The following is a 16,456-nucleotide window of genomic DNA, read 5'->3' as shown; positions in this document are numbered from 1 at the left end:
TTCGATTTGTCATTTCACCTGCTCAGATGCAAAGTACAAATTATCGAACTTGATGATCATTTTTCATCGTTCATTATTCTTTTTTAAGAAAAGGCTGATAAAAAAATGTTACCGATAGTATGTTTACTGTAAAGACATCTTGGGAACAAATAATTGTCTAAGCCGTCTGTCATTTCCGTTTCAAATATAACTTATAACACTGTTTGCGGTTGAGCTGTTTTCAAGACGATAATTATAAAAATATCAAGTGCAACAACCACCATATATTTCGTAGGATAGAAAAATTTTGTATATATTAGAAGTAGTAATGTAATAGTGGTTTGCAATATACGTATGTACGTAGATTCTTAGCGTCGTTACAATCGAAATTTTTTATTTAAAAGAAAATGAAATGAAATATGTAGCAATTTAATGTGGTTTTTAATGTAATAAGATGATCATATTAAAAGTAATGCTCGTTTATACGTTAACAATTTGCGAAATGAGCGGATGATATTGTATATTGATATGAATGGGAGGTATAGCACAATTTTTAACTTCTAAAGAAAAGAATTACTTTAATTCATGTACATAATTTACATAAATAAAATATCGTACTATAGTTGCTCTAAAATGTAAAACGATTAAAGTTTATTATAATTAAAAAACACGTTCGTACTTGAGAAATGAATATCTTGACAAAATGCATAGAATCAAATATGCAATTGTCATGAATGCAGCTCAACAAGATTCATCAATTTACAGCCTTTTGCATTATATCTGAAAAAAATTGCTGCCATTGTGCTTTAATCATCAAATAGGTTTTAGACGTTCGTCGTCATATATCGTAATTGGTCAAAGATGCATTTATATTTCTATTTGGGCGTTGAAGTACCCCGTTAAATACAAAAAGAAAATTAAAAATAAAAAAAAATGGTTTAAACTTAAGAAACAAGTTGCAGGAAACGAAATCAAATTACCCTTGAACTAAAATTTGTATGAAGAGATGTTGGCTGAAAAAGAGAATGAAATTTTATATAGATAAATATAATATATTTTTTATAAAAAAAAAAATAATCAGTCGTGGATGTGATTTGTGTTATCAGACAACATGATTACAGTCACGCTGATTGGGGGAAAGATGAAAGAAAATTAGGAGTTAGACTCCACAAATCTTTGTACATATTTTACATTGTGTGTGTTAAAGGACTCTCATAAGTCAAGTTTTAGTAGTTATTTATCGCACACAGATATAGCTACACGTATTATTGTATAATGGTTTCAGAAATCTTGCAGTAGCACATGCTAATGTATTTGTTTTAAGAAGTCGAGAGGATGTGTGTCGACACTCATCAATTTTATAAACTTATTTGGATCATATTCGATTTATATTGCAATAAAATTGTAATAAATGTGTATATTTCATCTCGATAAATAATTCTCATTTTTAAAATTGATAATGGGAACAATATATGTTAGATTATTCTTGTTAGCACTGATAATACTTTCTTGCACAAATCTTTACTTTAACATTACACATCTTGTAATATATTCCTTACGTTGCATCAATAGTTGTATATAAATTACACATCTTTTCAGAATAGTATTATTGTTTTTCTTTTTTTTTTAATAATAATTCACTTTTATTCATTTACAGGGTAAACAAAATAGTGAATAAATATAACATTATCTTAGGCAGATACAGAATACACGTAGAAGTCAGTTATTCTATTTTACTTCTATTTGCATTTTATATTTAGGCAGTAGTGTTTGTAATTGAACACTACTATTAGATATCAGTAATGAATTTTAAAATTATTATATACATGTTTTGATCACAGATACAGCAAAGCTTATATTGTCGTTCCTTTTATGATGAGCATAACACATTTAGCAAAATGAAATGAAAGTAATTCTCGATTAACATTAAAATCTTTAATAACATATATCAGTAATTGTAATGTTTGAGTGACGAACGCATCCTTGCCTTCTGAAAACAAATTTTCTCCCTGTAAATCATGAATTACATGTGAGGTAATACATATAGTAAGCACAATGTGGATTGTGTCGCCAACCAGTAATATTGTTCCACATAACATTTAATTGTGTTAGCAAATATTGTTAAGAAATAAATATTATCTTAACAAATTATAATAATGTCATTTACCCTTCGCACAATTTTTAAACACGGTTTTCATTTTTGAACAATATAACATAATTTAAGGTGCTTTACATAAAAGTTTTTTTTATAAATTATTTATTATATTGCAACTTAAAAATAAACATTAAAATGTTCTTAAAGTTTGCACAATAATACACGCAAATATAATATAATTATTGTAAATATTTTTGTCATACTTTTTATCATACATATTAAAAATTATGATATTTAAATACTCTCTAGTAAACAGAACATGAACAGTTTAATATTCGATAATATTGGCAATCTTAGATCCAATATATTATTAGTAAAAACTTTGTTAACTAAAATCTTATTTGTTTTTATTTCTACATTAAATTATTTCGTATAATTTTATTTAATATTTTAAGAAATCACTTGAATATATTTATCTATTTGTCTTTGTACATTATTAGTATGAATGCGATAAAGGAACAGAAATACAATTAATCAATAAAAAAAAAGATTTAAAAATAACTTCTAAAGAATACATAAAATATAAATGTAAATAATTTAATAATAGAGGTATACCCATAAGTTTCTGTCTGAAATATCATTGATATAAATAAACCTAATTTTATTGCTCATTGCCATTTAAGGAAAAAAAATTGAATGTTTTAATTCTTTGAAAATATAAAATATAAAAAGTTTCAATTATTTATATATTTCATAAGTATTATTGTATCTGTAGTGAATTGGCTGTAACAATTGATATAGAAAACAAAATATTTATGCATTAAAAATATTGTTTTAAATTCCATAAGATGGACATTTTCTCTACGGCTCGAAGGTAACTAATTAAGCAAATAATTTTTTAAATTGCCAAGTCAAAAGAATCATTGTGTGTATCTTTTCATTCAACAATTTACTGTTCTTCTAGTAATAAATTACTAAAATAAAATGACCAAATACAGAAATATTCAGTAGTATTGAGCGAGAAAATCTGCTTTCAATTTTATATATCATTATGAGGATGGGCTAAATGTTGATATATTATCAACAGCTTATGTAGGTGTTAATGCTACTGTTGATGACTTATTTTGGGTAGTAACCTTACTAGTTTGGCAACCATAAATTGTTCCATTAGTTCATGATGTGCTTCTAGTCGTTCAATGCAATGCAGACATGCTGTTTTAGGTAATGGATCATCCATGTTTACCTGTATGACAGAAGTAAAAAATTTAATGTTTTAAAACTACACATACATATTCATTATTTATTAGCAACAGTATTACATGGTGTAGAGTAGTATAAATCAACATAGTACAATATTTTATAATTCCAAAATAATTAGTGCATATAAATTAAGGATACATAAGAAATACATATGAAAAAATAAAGAACTGTCATTTTGATGATCTTACTAGTCATACATAGCATATATGTAATGCGAAATGTGAAAGTTAGCTTAAAAATGTGATGGATGCAATTTAAATTTATAAAAGACAAAAAATAATTTTACCATAATTGGAAGATAAGCATTTATTTTGTCGGCCAGCTTCATTCTCTCACCCTCTTCGCCGTATATGTGAATCACAAAACGGTTCATTTTACTACAAAGTCTGCATATGAATCCCGTGATCACAGCTTTATCGGTGCTACCCATTTTGATTATTTAATGAAATTTATTCTTTGTAATATGGCACTTCTTGACACCTTTTATTGTGACACATACGTCAAAAACTTCGCACGTAAATTACTTACTATCCTATTAAATCTCATGAGATATTATGCTCCCTATAAGATTAAGTTTGTTCAGTGACTATAGATTCAACGAGATTGGACACTGGATATGTCTTTGTTCTCGAAGGGTCTTGAATTTGTGCCTCGGGAATAAGCGCCATCTGCTCTAGCCAAGTACAAAAATATAAAATATTTCGCATTCCAATACTCTAATTCAAGTTGACGGTCACCAAATTGCTTCGATATCAACAACTACGTTCCATCACTCATTGTTTCGACTACAATACTAAGCATGTTCAGTATTTTTGGATCTGTAGTCACTGCTATATATTAGTCGCTCCGCGCCGAAGCGCGTCAGTCTGTCTTCGGACGTCGAAAATGTAGGAGGTTGTGCTCTTGTTTTCGACACTAGCGCCATCTATACAAAAGTGGCTGAAACTATTCAATGAATTACCGATCGATCTTGTGGCGGCCGGCGTTGAAGTCGATAAAGAAGGAAATGTTCATTCAGGAGAAATTCTCAACGCCGCCTTTACCAAACATTTTCGTTAATCATTTATTTTCATGAACAAAATTCAAATAGCTTTTCTGAACATTCATTCCTTCATCATTCATCAAACTGTAAAGACATGTTAACCTTTTCTAAATTTCTATTTCAATTTATACTTCCGAATGGAGATTCCATAAAGAGGAGAGCACTAGCGCTACTTATCGCAAACTATTTGACGATTAGTTTCCACGATTTCCGATGGCGTTAGTGTTCTCCTGTTTCGGAAAATCGATCGGTAAGTCGTTGAATAGCTTCAGCCATTTTTGTATAGATGGCGCTAGGATCGAATTTTAAAAGTAGTTTATGGCGGTCTTTTTGAAATACAAGTTTCTCAAACAATTATTTTAATAATTATTTGTGCTGATCTTGATTGATTTTCTTTCTGATCGGTAAAGGAAGAACTGGTAAAACTCCTAAGTGAAAGGAGAGCTATGCAATATAAGAATACAATAGTACTTCGTTTATGTTTTATTTCAGATATTTTGAATTGGAGAGAATTTTATAATGCGAAAATACGTATGCACGTAAGTACATACCGTCGACACCTTTCAATATTATTTAAACGTTTAAAATTTAAGAAGGCCGTGCAATACTCAGCCGTATAACAACTTCGATGATTATAATAAAATAGTTGTACATAGCAGTTATTTCTTACAATATTTTATTTATAGTAAATGCAGTAAGCTGACTAGTAAATTTTACAAATCACAGGTAGGAAGGGAGTGTTGCATACGCAACACAGAGGTATGTATTAACAATTTTTTTTTTCTTTTATGTACATTTGCTAATTTCACGGTCTTATACAATTTTCCTATTGCTTTAATTTAATATTTGCCGTAATTGTTATCAGCTGATACATTCAAACTAATTGAAAACTTACTGCATAAAGATAAAAAAGAAACTTTAATGACCAATAATTGGGAAAAAGATATTTTATCAGATATATCTTAAGCGCAAATTAATATCTATATCTTGTCTGTAAAATGTACTGCATAGCTAGCTGACATTACAAAATACATGAATACAGAAAGTACTTTGTTGAAAACATTTAACAAGTTGAATAATAATATCGTTAGTTTAATGTTTGTAATATATTAGGAAACCTCATAAGATTGTATGCCTTCAAGAAACGTCTAAAAATTATGAACACTGTATAATTATATTCTGATAGCTAATAATAACGATAAGCAAATTTTTGTGCACCTTTTTGCATATATAATGTATCTATTGAAACAAAACTTGCTCAGAATATAAATAATACATTACAATAGTAAAGAAAAAATATGTTTACAAAATAATGGCAGTATGTACCACTTAATCTGTGATAATCTTAATTTAAGCATCAAGCATCTTGTACATTTACACTGAATTCAATTGGCGAACACTGAAACTAATATGCTAGTAACACCTTTAAAAAAATTATTCTGTGTTTTACAATCTAAGGTACAGGCATACAGTCGCACAATGAAATATAACATTCGTGAAGTGTACATACAAAAATAATACTCTATGAACTAAAATAATAATTACTATTCACATAAAATATATTAACTTCTTGAATAATTATGGAAAATATATACATAAAATAATACTTCATGAACGATTAAAAAATGAAGCATAAAAACATAAAATTATGAAATAAAACAATTAATGTAAAAAAGAGAAAATAATTATAGCAGATACATGATAATTATCAAGATACAAAGTGAACATGATCTATGCGTAATTAGTACCATATTTTTAAGGCTACTCGTTTTACAAGTGTTTATATAAACACGTCTAATTTGTAAACAGAAATTGGCAATGTTCGTTGAATGAATTAAAACATGTCACGCTGTGAATACAATCACATAACAATATTGAACGTACTAGACTTTTCATTGTGATTGTTTCAATAATATTAAGATCGTCTTCGTTTCTTGTGAGATCGACTCACTGCGATAATGTGGTAATATACCGAATAATGACGGGTTAAAATGCTACACTGAACTTATGTCTGTGTCGGTATACGCGTATTATATCACAGCAAATGAGTTGAATTCGTGTCTACTGATAATTCCACATTTTCGTGCAACGCAAATGGAAAAATACAATATTTCTCTTTCGTGGTGTGCAGTTAGTAAAAAGCTTGTAAAATGCGACTGAAATATACTCTTTGGAAGAATAAGCTGCAAAAATCTTGTATTAAATACTGACGGCATTATATGGATGGATAAGATCTATACAAGTTTTATCTATGGATTGGTACCTGCCAAACCATTTCCCATTTTTCTATCGATAACCACATCATGAAAAATCGTGACGTGCGTTATTTAAACTCAACTTAATGTCATTAGGTGTATTACTAAGTCACAATTAAAAATTATTGTGCGAGCAGATGTGTCGTTATTACTAATGCAAAGTACATATTGTATCTTATCTAGCTTGAATTCATTAACCATTTTCATTTCTTATTGCACTTCGAAAAATCGTTTTCGCAGAAGTTCCCTAATTTCATTTAAATACTAATTTATTCGCAAAAATTCAATTCGTTGTACCTGTGCAAATTTGTAACTTCTATATATTAATTCTATCTACTATATTTTGCATGGACGAATTCAAACCCTCAGGCGTAGCGTTGTTAAATAAGATTATAACGAATAACAAAATGATTGTAAAAAAAAGGAAAGTAAACGTGCTAATTATCTGCCTTTAATTTGACTAGACGTGAAAAAGGCAGTTTGACGTAATTTTATACAAGTAACGATATTTGTTTTAAACGAATGAAAATCTAACTTAAATAGGAACATCTTCAGTAAAATAGTAAAAAAAAAAATGATAATTATATGCTAAAGTACTTCTTAGATTTATGGTAACGAAATTGATATGTAATGAAAAAATATGATTAATTGGGTTCTATTATTTGTTTAAAGTTGTAGAACATTTTTTTTTTTCAAAATCTGTAAACTCGACAAATTCTTTTTTAAGAAGTAAATATTAATCGCCTGTTATGTAGGCCGATAATGATTCTCTATTAAAATCTAATAATTGATTTATTTTATCGTTTCAAGGTGCCTGATTTACTCTAACGACGATTCAATTTTAATTGGCCGCTCGTTTTGCACGATGAAACTCGCGAAAAACTAAGTCACAAGTTACTTTTTCTTTTTTTTTATTATTATTATTATTACTTTTGAATATTTTCTATCTAGCTTCGATGAATCTTTGATACTGAAGACTAGTTTTAAAGATAAAATCGTAATGTAAGAATATGAACTTGACTGTATAGACCAGAGCCCGGCAAGATTTGCACTTTTCAGCCGATTTTCAGCTGGCTCCGCCTACCGCTATTCCCCTTGCCGCGACGTTCAGCGCGCAGCCCACGAACCGTTTGAGACTCAGGAGTGTATCACTCGTAAACGTATGTTGGCAACCACTTAAAGAAAAACGCATCGACAATAGTACCTCGCGGGTGGAGTGGAAAGCTATTGCCGGCATATGTTCACGAGTGATACGCTCTTGAGCCTCAAACGGTTCGTTGGCTGTGCGATGAACGTCGCGGCAAGGGGAATAGCGGTAGGCGGAGCCAGCTGAAAATCGGCTGAAAAGTGCAAATCTTGCCGGGCTCTGGTATAGACTAATAAAACTTCTTTAAGAAGGTTCAAAATATTATTTCGTTAGAAGTCTCGTACAACGAATTTTCGTTCTCTTTTTCTACCTTCATAAATAAGCGAATAGTAAAGCGCTTTTAAAGCGTACCCAAAATATTAATTTTGTGACCGTTTTCTGTGCTAATGTTTACGTGGGAAACGTTAAGATTATATATATATATATATATGTGTGTGTGTGGATGATTGTCCACTTGTACTTGGGAAGTCCTAGAGCAGGCCGTACTTAGTGCTTTAACGAACAAATGTGGCTATAACAAACATTCACACATTATACCATTAGATGCATGGAGCTTTTGTAGGCCTTGTAATAGATTGATTACATTTGCATTGTTCGCTGGTGGCGGCATTCGTGTATACGCGTGATGTAATGTGTGGTAAAGAGCCCAATAAATTAGAGCCTGGTAGGCTACCCGCAAAACCACTTCTTCCAAGAAAACTATGAGCACACTTGTATAGTCTTGTTTGTAGAATTAATATGTCATCGAGATCTTCTTCGCTGTTTGATAATTACATTACATATTAGACAATGTGTTGTGTGAAAAATGATGAAATAAAAAGGCTAGATACAGACTTACTTTGCTGCAGCTAAAAACTTTTGAAAAAGCCGATTGGGAACTGTACGAGGACGATCAACCGTGTCTGCGTAAAGGTCTGTTTCACGATTGTATAAGTGTAAGAAGTCTGAGAGTTGTTTAGCAGTAATAGCAGCTCGGTCTTTATCGCTTAATTTACTGCTCGGTAACTGTATAGAAAAGTAATTAAACGAAAAGGGAATATCAAGCATATTAAAAAGGGATTTTTATTAACTTACCGCAAAGAAAAACGGTGTTCTTAGATTATTAGCTGACTGCTGAAGAAATTTCATCACTAGATCACAACATGCTGGGTCAGCATTAGGCTGGGATATCTTACGCAATATGTGTCCTAAATATAAACCAAAGGCTTTTCTAGCTTCTCCAGGACTGAAAAATTTAATTAATTATGTAACGTGTTGAATGCTTCTTAAATTCATATACCACTGGATAAAATTCACTGACCTAAGTTTATTTCCTTCGTGCATGGATTGGACAACTTGACTCTTGTACTTATGCTTATCTGTATCTATACTCTTTTTACTGTCACCACGGTCTAAACTTTGTTTGTGCCCTTTTACTAATGCTCTTTCGTATCTTTCATACCTGTAAGACGTTATACAAATTGAATTTTACATTTGGAATGGATAACGAATCAAATATTTAATGTCTTTACAGAACTACCTAGACAACCTGTCCAAAGTGACTTCAGGAATGATGAAACCAGTGGTACGACTAGCCGCAGGAAATAGCTGTTCGTGTAACATTAAATTATGATTTGTATTAATGTGTTGCGGAACTCTGCCTGGTCCTAAGGGATCTGAGACTACTGGTATCCCCGTTGATGGATCTATAAATAATAATGCTCGAATTCAAATGATCATGAGAAATTGATGTAACAATAAGAAAAGTGATTCATGAAATTTTACCTAAATACTGTGAATACATCTCCCACGATTTTGGACTAGGAAATATACGAACGAATCCTCCTCGTCGTTCGAACTGAGCTTTCGCAGACGCTACTATTCGTTGTTGTTCAGGCGTTAATCCCGTTTTACTGATATTACTTCTGCTAGTATTCTTCTTTCTCTGAGACAACGTTTCAGCTGAGTGTACTCTTCTACACTAAAGATAACCATCGAGTTATACGACCACGATTGACAATAAAATTTCATGAAACTTACATTGGTTATTCCTTTAGTTGCAGTAACGGTGGGTCGATTCAAGTGGGTAGTTTGAGGCCGTAACATCGGATCAACCGCAGGTACACCAACGAGGGTAAGTAAATCAGCTATTAGCGCCGATTTCAACCTAACGTCGAGCGGTGAATCACACCCTAACGATGGGGTTAAATTAACTTCCAATAACCACGGTTTTAACGTGTCGTCGATCAGAATGTCGAAGCCAAATAATTCTAAAACAAGACACGCGTTTTCTAACAATATCTTCGGCTAGTAACAATTTTGTTATTCGATAAGAAGTAGGGTGTGAGAGTACCAAAGCACGTTTCAGGGTGTTTTACGAATTGTTTGATACCGCTGACAATGCCAGATGCGGTCGCAAGAATTGATTTAATTATAATATCTTCTATACGCTGCATGAGCAGTTCCGTGTCACGTCCCATGGAGCGTAGGTGTCTGAGCAACGCTGACAATGTCCATTTATGTCCTACATCCTCTGCGTCTGGATCTTCGCTTCTGTAACATAAACAGAAGATACAGTATTTGGAAAATGAAGACTAACAGGAAAACAAATTTTCTTACTTTATGTAATCCACATGGAATTTGTTGATACTGTAATTGCACAGATGCATGCAGGGATTCCAGATGTATTGGTTGCCACCGTCGTACTTCACTGTAGCGAATCTTACCAAACCCTCTTCGTACAGGTATATCAACAGGGGATCGTAATTTGTCACAGCAACGTACAGTCGTAAATCGCATTTGTGCCCATCGACCAGAAGGGGATTGTTTATGTATTGCGCAACGATCACAGACTCCTCGGTAAGAATCTTTTCAGGCTGAAAGCATAGCATGCAATATTTAAAATTAAAACTATATACATGTTTCAATGCTTTACCCTGATGTTACTGACAATTAAACAGAAAGCAGCACTATTGAGGCCAGCTATTTTATCCTTTTGAGAACAGAACATTGTTGATCCTAATTCATGGTATATTTTATTTATTTTTTTTATTTTGAGTGAATATGTAGAATTATTGTTCTCAAATGGTTAAGTTAGCTGTGTGCAGGGAAACAAGTATTCGGTGAAGCCCACGGGTACTCGAAACTCATACCGAGAAATTATTATGCTCACACTGTTAACGATATAAATGCCACGTCCGCGGGAACTGGCTTTGGGTTTGACAATCCAGGGCCCGCGATACCTGAAATGAGCCGTTAGCAATTCCCTCGATTCGCTGGGCAGCAGAAATGTTTGGGGTATGAAATCCAAGTTCCTCAGCCCTTTGCACCGCTGCATAGCTGCGATGTTCTTGTAAAGCCGATCCTTTCGCGTTATCTCGTACGACCTGCAACGAAAACAACTTACATTTAACAAATCTTTATTCAACGGTACTATAAACGAAACGTTAAAGTTACTCCAATTGTTTCTACAATCGAATACGAACAATGTGTGTTATTACAGAAAACACTTCGTCCCTGACGTTTGATTTATCCTTCGGAATTATCCAAAAACACGATCCTCGCGATTTCCTCGAGGCAGTTTATTTTTTCACGCGAATCGAGCACAGTTTTATGTATGTACCTTGGAAAATGGTTCACTTTCTGGTGGGGCATCAAATTTCGTAGAATGTCTGGTTTCGGATGATTCCCCATCCATAGAATGTTGAAGTCACTCTCGTTCATGGAAACCTGGAATGCAAAGGCAATTTAAGGTAAAGGTAATTAGCTAATTACATAAAGAAATTTTAGGAACGCTACATAACAATGAGTTTTCAAAAAGTGAGTTCAATCTTCAAGTCTAAAGACGCTCCACATGCGTCATATGCGATTTATGTAACGTTACCGGTGACGCACCGTGTGCGCCTTATGCCCCTTAGCTACCGCAACCGGTGACGCACCAGTGCATCTTAGCCCCTTAGGTGCCGCAACCGGCGACGCGCCGGTACATCTTAGCCCCTTAGCTGCCGCAACCGGCGACGCACCGGTGCATCTTAGCCCCTTGGCTACCGTAACCGAAGACGCACCACATGCGTCATATGCAATTTATGTAACGTTACCGGCGACACACCGTGTGCGCCTTATGCCCCTTAGGTGCCGCAACCCGCGACGCACCGATGCATCTTAGCCCCTTGGCTACCGTAACCGAAGACGCACCACATGCGTCATATGCAATTTATGTAACGTTACCGGTGACACACCGTGTGCGCCTTATACCCCTTAGCTACCGCAACCCGCGACGCACCGGTGCATCTTAGCCCCTTGGCTGCCGCAACCGGCGACGCACCGGTGCATCTTAGCCCCTTGGCTCCCGCACCCGAAGACGCACCACATGCGTCATATGCAATTTATGTAATGTTACCGGCGACAGTGGTCTGTCTATTAGTAATCTAGCGGGACAAAAGTAAAAAAACATGACCCATCTGAAACGAATAAACGTTTGTCATACCACAAACGACTGTGACAAAAATATTGTAATAAGATGGTATGTAACTTTATATGTATTTCATAAAAGTAACAATGGTGGAAAAAAACGCAAGCCGGTCGCTCAGTTACAGATTGTTAGAACTTATTAGTATCCGCTAAATATTAAAAGAGCAAGATTGCATCGCGGTTTCGGTTGTTGGTATTTTAAATAATGTATTTATAGACGTACAAGTAAGCAGTAAATCAACCTTCAGCCATGAGTATCTTAATTTGCAACTGTCAGAAATAAAATATTGGCAAAAAAAAAGCTCTACACATCCAGGAACCTCGTGGTACCTGAAACTATTTGTGCTGTTTTATTCTATTTGCTTTATAGAACAAATTTTGACCAATATTTGCAACTCTGCATATCTATTTCTCACCTTTTAAGAAACCCCAAAATACGAATTTGGTTTTAAAACACCCTTAATGACAAAGATGTGAAAGTGTCGATGGTGATTTTAAAACAAATAATAAATATTTCGGCTTAATTAATAGTTTACGTATAACCTGCGACTTTTGTCCCGCTAGATTGTCGAAACAGTCCACTATGGCGCCATGTGCTCCTTTCATGTCGCAACCGGCGACGCACCGCGTGCGTCTTATACCCCTTACACACCGTAACCGAAGACGCACCAGATGCGTCTTATAAGGAAATTGATATTATCAATCAAAAAATATATTTTCACAGTACGCACTACGTCAACGAAGGTGTTAATATTCAAGCTGTATTATCGGGTATCCTTGATCAACCTTGCGGTCACTTTTCGTAGGAACAATAACGCTTATCCACTCAGACAGACTACTAATTATCAAAGTGGATACTCTGATAAGAGCTACAAGGTGTGACCTCAATAATACCTGAAGTCTACCCTATTAGGACAATTTCATTTTCTCGTTTTCTAGGTGTGCCATTATTCCGCTCGGGACAATAGCAATTACCTTAAATAGCGGTATTAATAGCAACGCGTCGTTCACGCAAGAGAACGAGCTCGATTTTAGTTTTTAATCAATAGTGAATATTTTTTTATTCCTTCTCGCGTTTTATTTCGAAAGGTGTTAATAGTCGAAGGAGAGAGAAGGTTCAACGGCACGAGTCGTTTAACTCAAGTTCGACGGTGTGTATTTTCGGTACAGTGTTTTTCCCGTCGAAGAGAAGAGGGGAGTCGTGAAATATCAGAAGGAAAGGGTTTAAAGGCGCGAGCGTTTCGCATGCATAGCGTTTAATCGTTTTAACGATCTTGTTTCCTCGGTTCGTGACGCAAAAGCAAATCCATTATATCTCTATGAAACGTAGAGTCCGAGCCGATAAATAAAAAGTCAATGTGTCTACGATAGACACCGTGTTCACTGTCACGTAGACAATGGGGAAATTACACCGATGACCATTCCTCGTATTCCGCTTCCTATCGCATTTCTGCTTTGTCTTCGAAGCTTAAGCTAAAATATCGTAAACAAACATGTTTTTCCATAACTTCGAGTGATTCAATCACCGAGAAATTTTATTTTTCCCTTGAAGATTCATATTAATTTTTTATCACTGAAGACCGGTGTTGCCTGGTGGAAACGGAAAGCGTGTCGAGTATTATTAAAACTCGAGTACCATCTCGCGAACGAACGGCTCGAAGAACAGTATCGAATTACGATAAGGTTGATCTTCATTAGAGTCAATTGATATGATCTACATTCGCGGTGGATCACGTGAACGATCGTCAAGCTCTTTATCGAGGTTGGGTTATTGCGCGAGGCTCTTCACTAAACTATGCAAATTATCAAATGATATTTACATTTGACCACGTGTTTCTTAACACGTAGGGAACACTATATGTTATTTTATACGTATTGTAATTGTTTCTGATCGTCCGTGGCTGCGTGTACAAACTGACGGATGATAAAGAGTTAAAAGGAATTGAACCCATTAACCGATATTCATTTGCACAAATCATTGCCGTAGAAAGTCTAGGCGTTGCTCCAATTCGGACAGGTTACCGTATTGTCACCTGCTTGCTTAATTTCCTGGTTCGTATAAAGAGAAGTCACCGAAGCGACTATAACCAATATTAAACAATTTCTCAAAATACTATTTGAAAATGGAACCCGTTAGAATTGTTGAAATATTACTTAGGATACTCTAGGATAATATTTCTATATTGTAAGCAAAAATGCCTAACGTTCAATTTAAACAAAGACGATAGAAGGACGACCAAATGTGTCTGGATTTCGTCACCCAAGTCGAGGGACTTAAACACTTTTGTTTAGAAAAGCGGACCCCAACATTCTTATGGGAGTCGAGTCACTTGCAGTCAAAATCTTAGAAGAGCTAGACGTGTTTTTCCTGTTCCGTGAAATAAAGTTAGCAATTTTTAAAAATAAAACTGAGTGATTTAATCTCCCGTAATCCAATAAGAATTTTTCTGATTTTCGTGAATCTTTCGTAATATCAATGTTCCTGGAAGTAAAGGAGGGACGTTTGTCACGAATGGAAGTCTTCAAGGTCCGCGTTCGATTCGATTCAATTCGATTCGAAGGTCCCTTTTTAACCAGCCCCGTCACCATCGGTCTCAATAACGTTCGATCGGTGTCGAGGATCGATCGGAAGGAACTCTCGCGACGAAGTAATGCGGAAGTTAAGGATGAAATCTCAGCTGGCCCAGGGACGTTGGTACGCAATTGTGGACGGCTTTTCTACGAGTCACCGGGAGGCCGGTGGTTTCAGGACCGGTTAGCTTTTCAGTCACGGACCTTCCGAGACGACGCGGCGTGTGACCCTCAAACCTTATCCCACCAGATCCGCTCGTGTCCTCACCTGTTGTCCGCCATAATCTCTTATACGTACGGATCCCACCGTGTTGAAAAGTTACGAGTAATCTCATTGTCGCCAGTATAAACGTTTCTTCGCCTCGATTTTTTTCACCTCTCTTATTCCGTTTCTTTCTTTAGAGTTCACAGCCTCGAAAGTCCTTCGAGGGGAGGTGGTACGTATTTGTACCACCTTTTTGTTTTCAATTTTTTCTTTAATTCGGAATCAATTTGCGAGTACTTTTTAGACTCTTGGGATTTCAAGTTATGTAATTTTCATGGAAAGCTGTATAAATGTGTTTATTTAAAAATAGTTGTAAACAATTAAAACACAAAAAACTCGGTTTTTTTCAGAATAAATTCGATTATTCTTGAACAAAAAGTCCTACAGCACTGAAAATTTTTGCTATAACATATTTTTTTCAGAATTTTTCGTATGCCAATTTTGCAATTCTGACGTCAGAATCGTAATCAGCGAGCCCAAAAACCTTTAGGTAACCTTTGATTTTGATCATTTGGTCGGAAGAAAAATGTGCCCCTCAAAGGGTTAAGCCCCCTGTCACCGGGGCTTAACGATGATTTTATAATTGCGGCCCGGCACGGATGACACATGGAGTTTTCCCAAATTGATGGACTCTTTCAACGTCACGCATGTCTAATGAACTTTGTTTTACGTCACAATGAAAACGTCCAGTGAAGATTGGAAACGCAAGCTTCTCTTTCTTTTACGCTCGCACGAGATTTCCGCCTGGAGGACTGGCAATTTTTTCCGGGCCAATTACGTCCCGCCTTGTCAGCGGGAGATCCCGTGGTAAACGATCAGCCTTTCCCGGTCGAGATTCTCGCGGATGATAGAGCTCGCAGGATCGCGAGCAAAAACCAAATGAACATGGTAAGAAACGAAGAATGTTGCCTCCTGATCGTCACTCTCACTATGATTCATCTTTCGATCGCCAGAAAAGGATATACGTGTTACGTTCAAAACAAGACGATGCACCATGTATGTCATATGCAATCCACGACGCACCATGTGCGTCACATGCCATTTACGACGCACCATGTACGTCATATGCCATTTACGACGCATCATGTGCGTCACATGCAATCCACGACGCACCACGTGCGTCACATGCAATTCACGACGCACCACGTGCGTCAAATGCAATCCACGACGCACCAGGTGCGTCATGTACAATCGTCGACGCACCAAGTGCGTCACATGCAATCCTCGACGCACCATGCGCGTCATATGCAATCCACGACGCACCAGATGCGTCACATGCAATCCTCGACGCACCATGTGCGTCATATGCAATCGTCGACGCACCAAGTGCGTCATATGCAATCCACGACGCACCATATGCGTCTTGAAAAAAGAATCGAAATTATCAGCGGAG

The 16,456-nt window shown here is 35.3% G+C and overlaps 2 protein-coding genes across 6 annotated transcripts in view; both read right to left on the bottom strand.

Annotated features, from left to right (window-relative positions):
- Positions 1-537: 537 nt before the first annotated feature.
- LOC114875702 lies at positions 538-4,112 on the bottom strand. Its single transcript, XM_029186302.2, is given in 3 exon segments — positions 538-3,216; positions 3,219-3,317; positions 3,621-4,112. Coding segments are annotated over 3 exon segments (297 nt in total). The 5' UTR covers positions 3,765-4,112; the 3' UTR covers positions 538-3,162.
- A 3,843-nt stretch (positions 4,113-7,955) lies between these two features.
- The window catches only part of LOC114875670 (tubulin polyglutamylase TTLL5), a 28,181-nt gene continuing 19,680 nt past the window's right edge, over positions 7,956-16,456 (bottom strand). For 2 of the 5 annotated variants that reach the window (XM_029186221.2, XM_029186222.2), the window contains exons 5-15: positions 11,380-11,486; positions 10,930-11,143; positions 10,377-10,633; positions 10,111-10,310; positions 9,798-10,027; positions 9,543-9,738; positions 9,298-9,463; positions 9,079-9,219; positions 8,853-9,003; positions 8,617-8,783; positions 7,956-8,537 (exon numbers count right to left, since the gene is read on the bottom strand). In XM_029186221.2, coding sequence (XP_029042054.1) covers positions 8,318-8,537; positions 8,617-8,783; positions 8,853-9,003; positions 9,079-9,219; positions 9,298-9,463; positions 9,543-9,738; positions 9,798-10,027; positions 10,111-10,310; positions 10,377-10,633; positions 10,930-11,143; positions 11,380-11,486 — 2,049 coding nt within the window. In that variant the 3' untranslated portion in view covers positions 7,956-8,317. The remainder of the gene's footprint in view (positions 8,538-8,616; positions 8,784-8,852; positions 9,004-9,078; positions 9,220-9,297; positions 9,464-9,542; positions 9,739-9,797; positions 10,028-10,110; positions 10,311-10,376; positions 10,634-10,929; positions 11,144-11,379; positions 11,487-16,456) is intronic. The other 3 variants (XM_029186223.2, XM_029186224.2, XM_046288848.1) reach the window with 3 other exon arrangements.

The sequence above is a fragment of the Osmia bicornis genome, chromosome 15 (assembly GCF_907164935.1).
Source record: "Osmia bicornis bicornis chromosome 15, iOsmBic2.1, whole genome shotgun sequence".
Classification (NCBI taxonomy): Eukaryota; Metazoa; Arthropoda; class Insecta; order Hymenoptera; family Megachilidae; genus Osmia; species Osmia bicornis.
The sequence above is the reverse complement of the archived record's forward strand: the minus strand, read 5'-3'. Positions and strand labels throughout refer to the sequence as shown.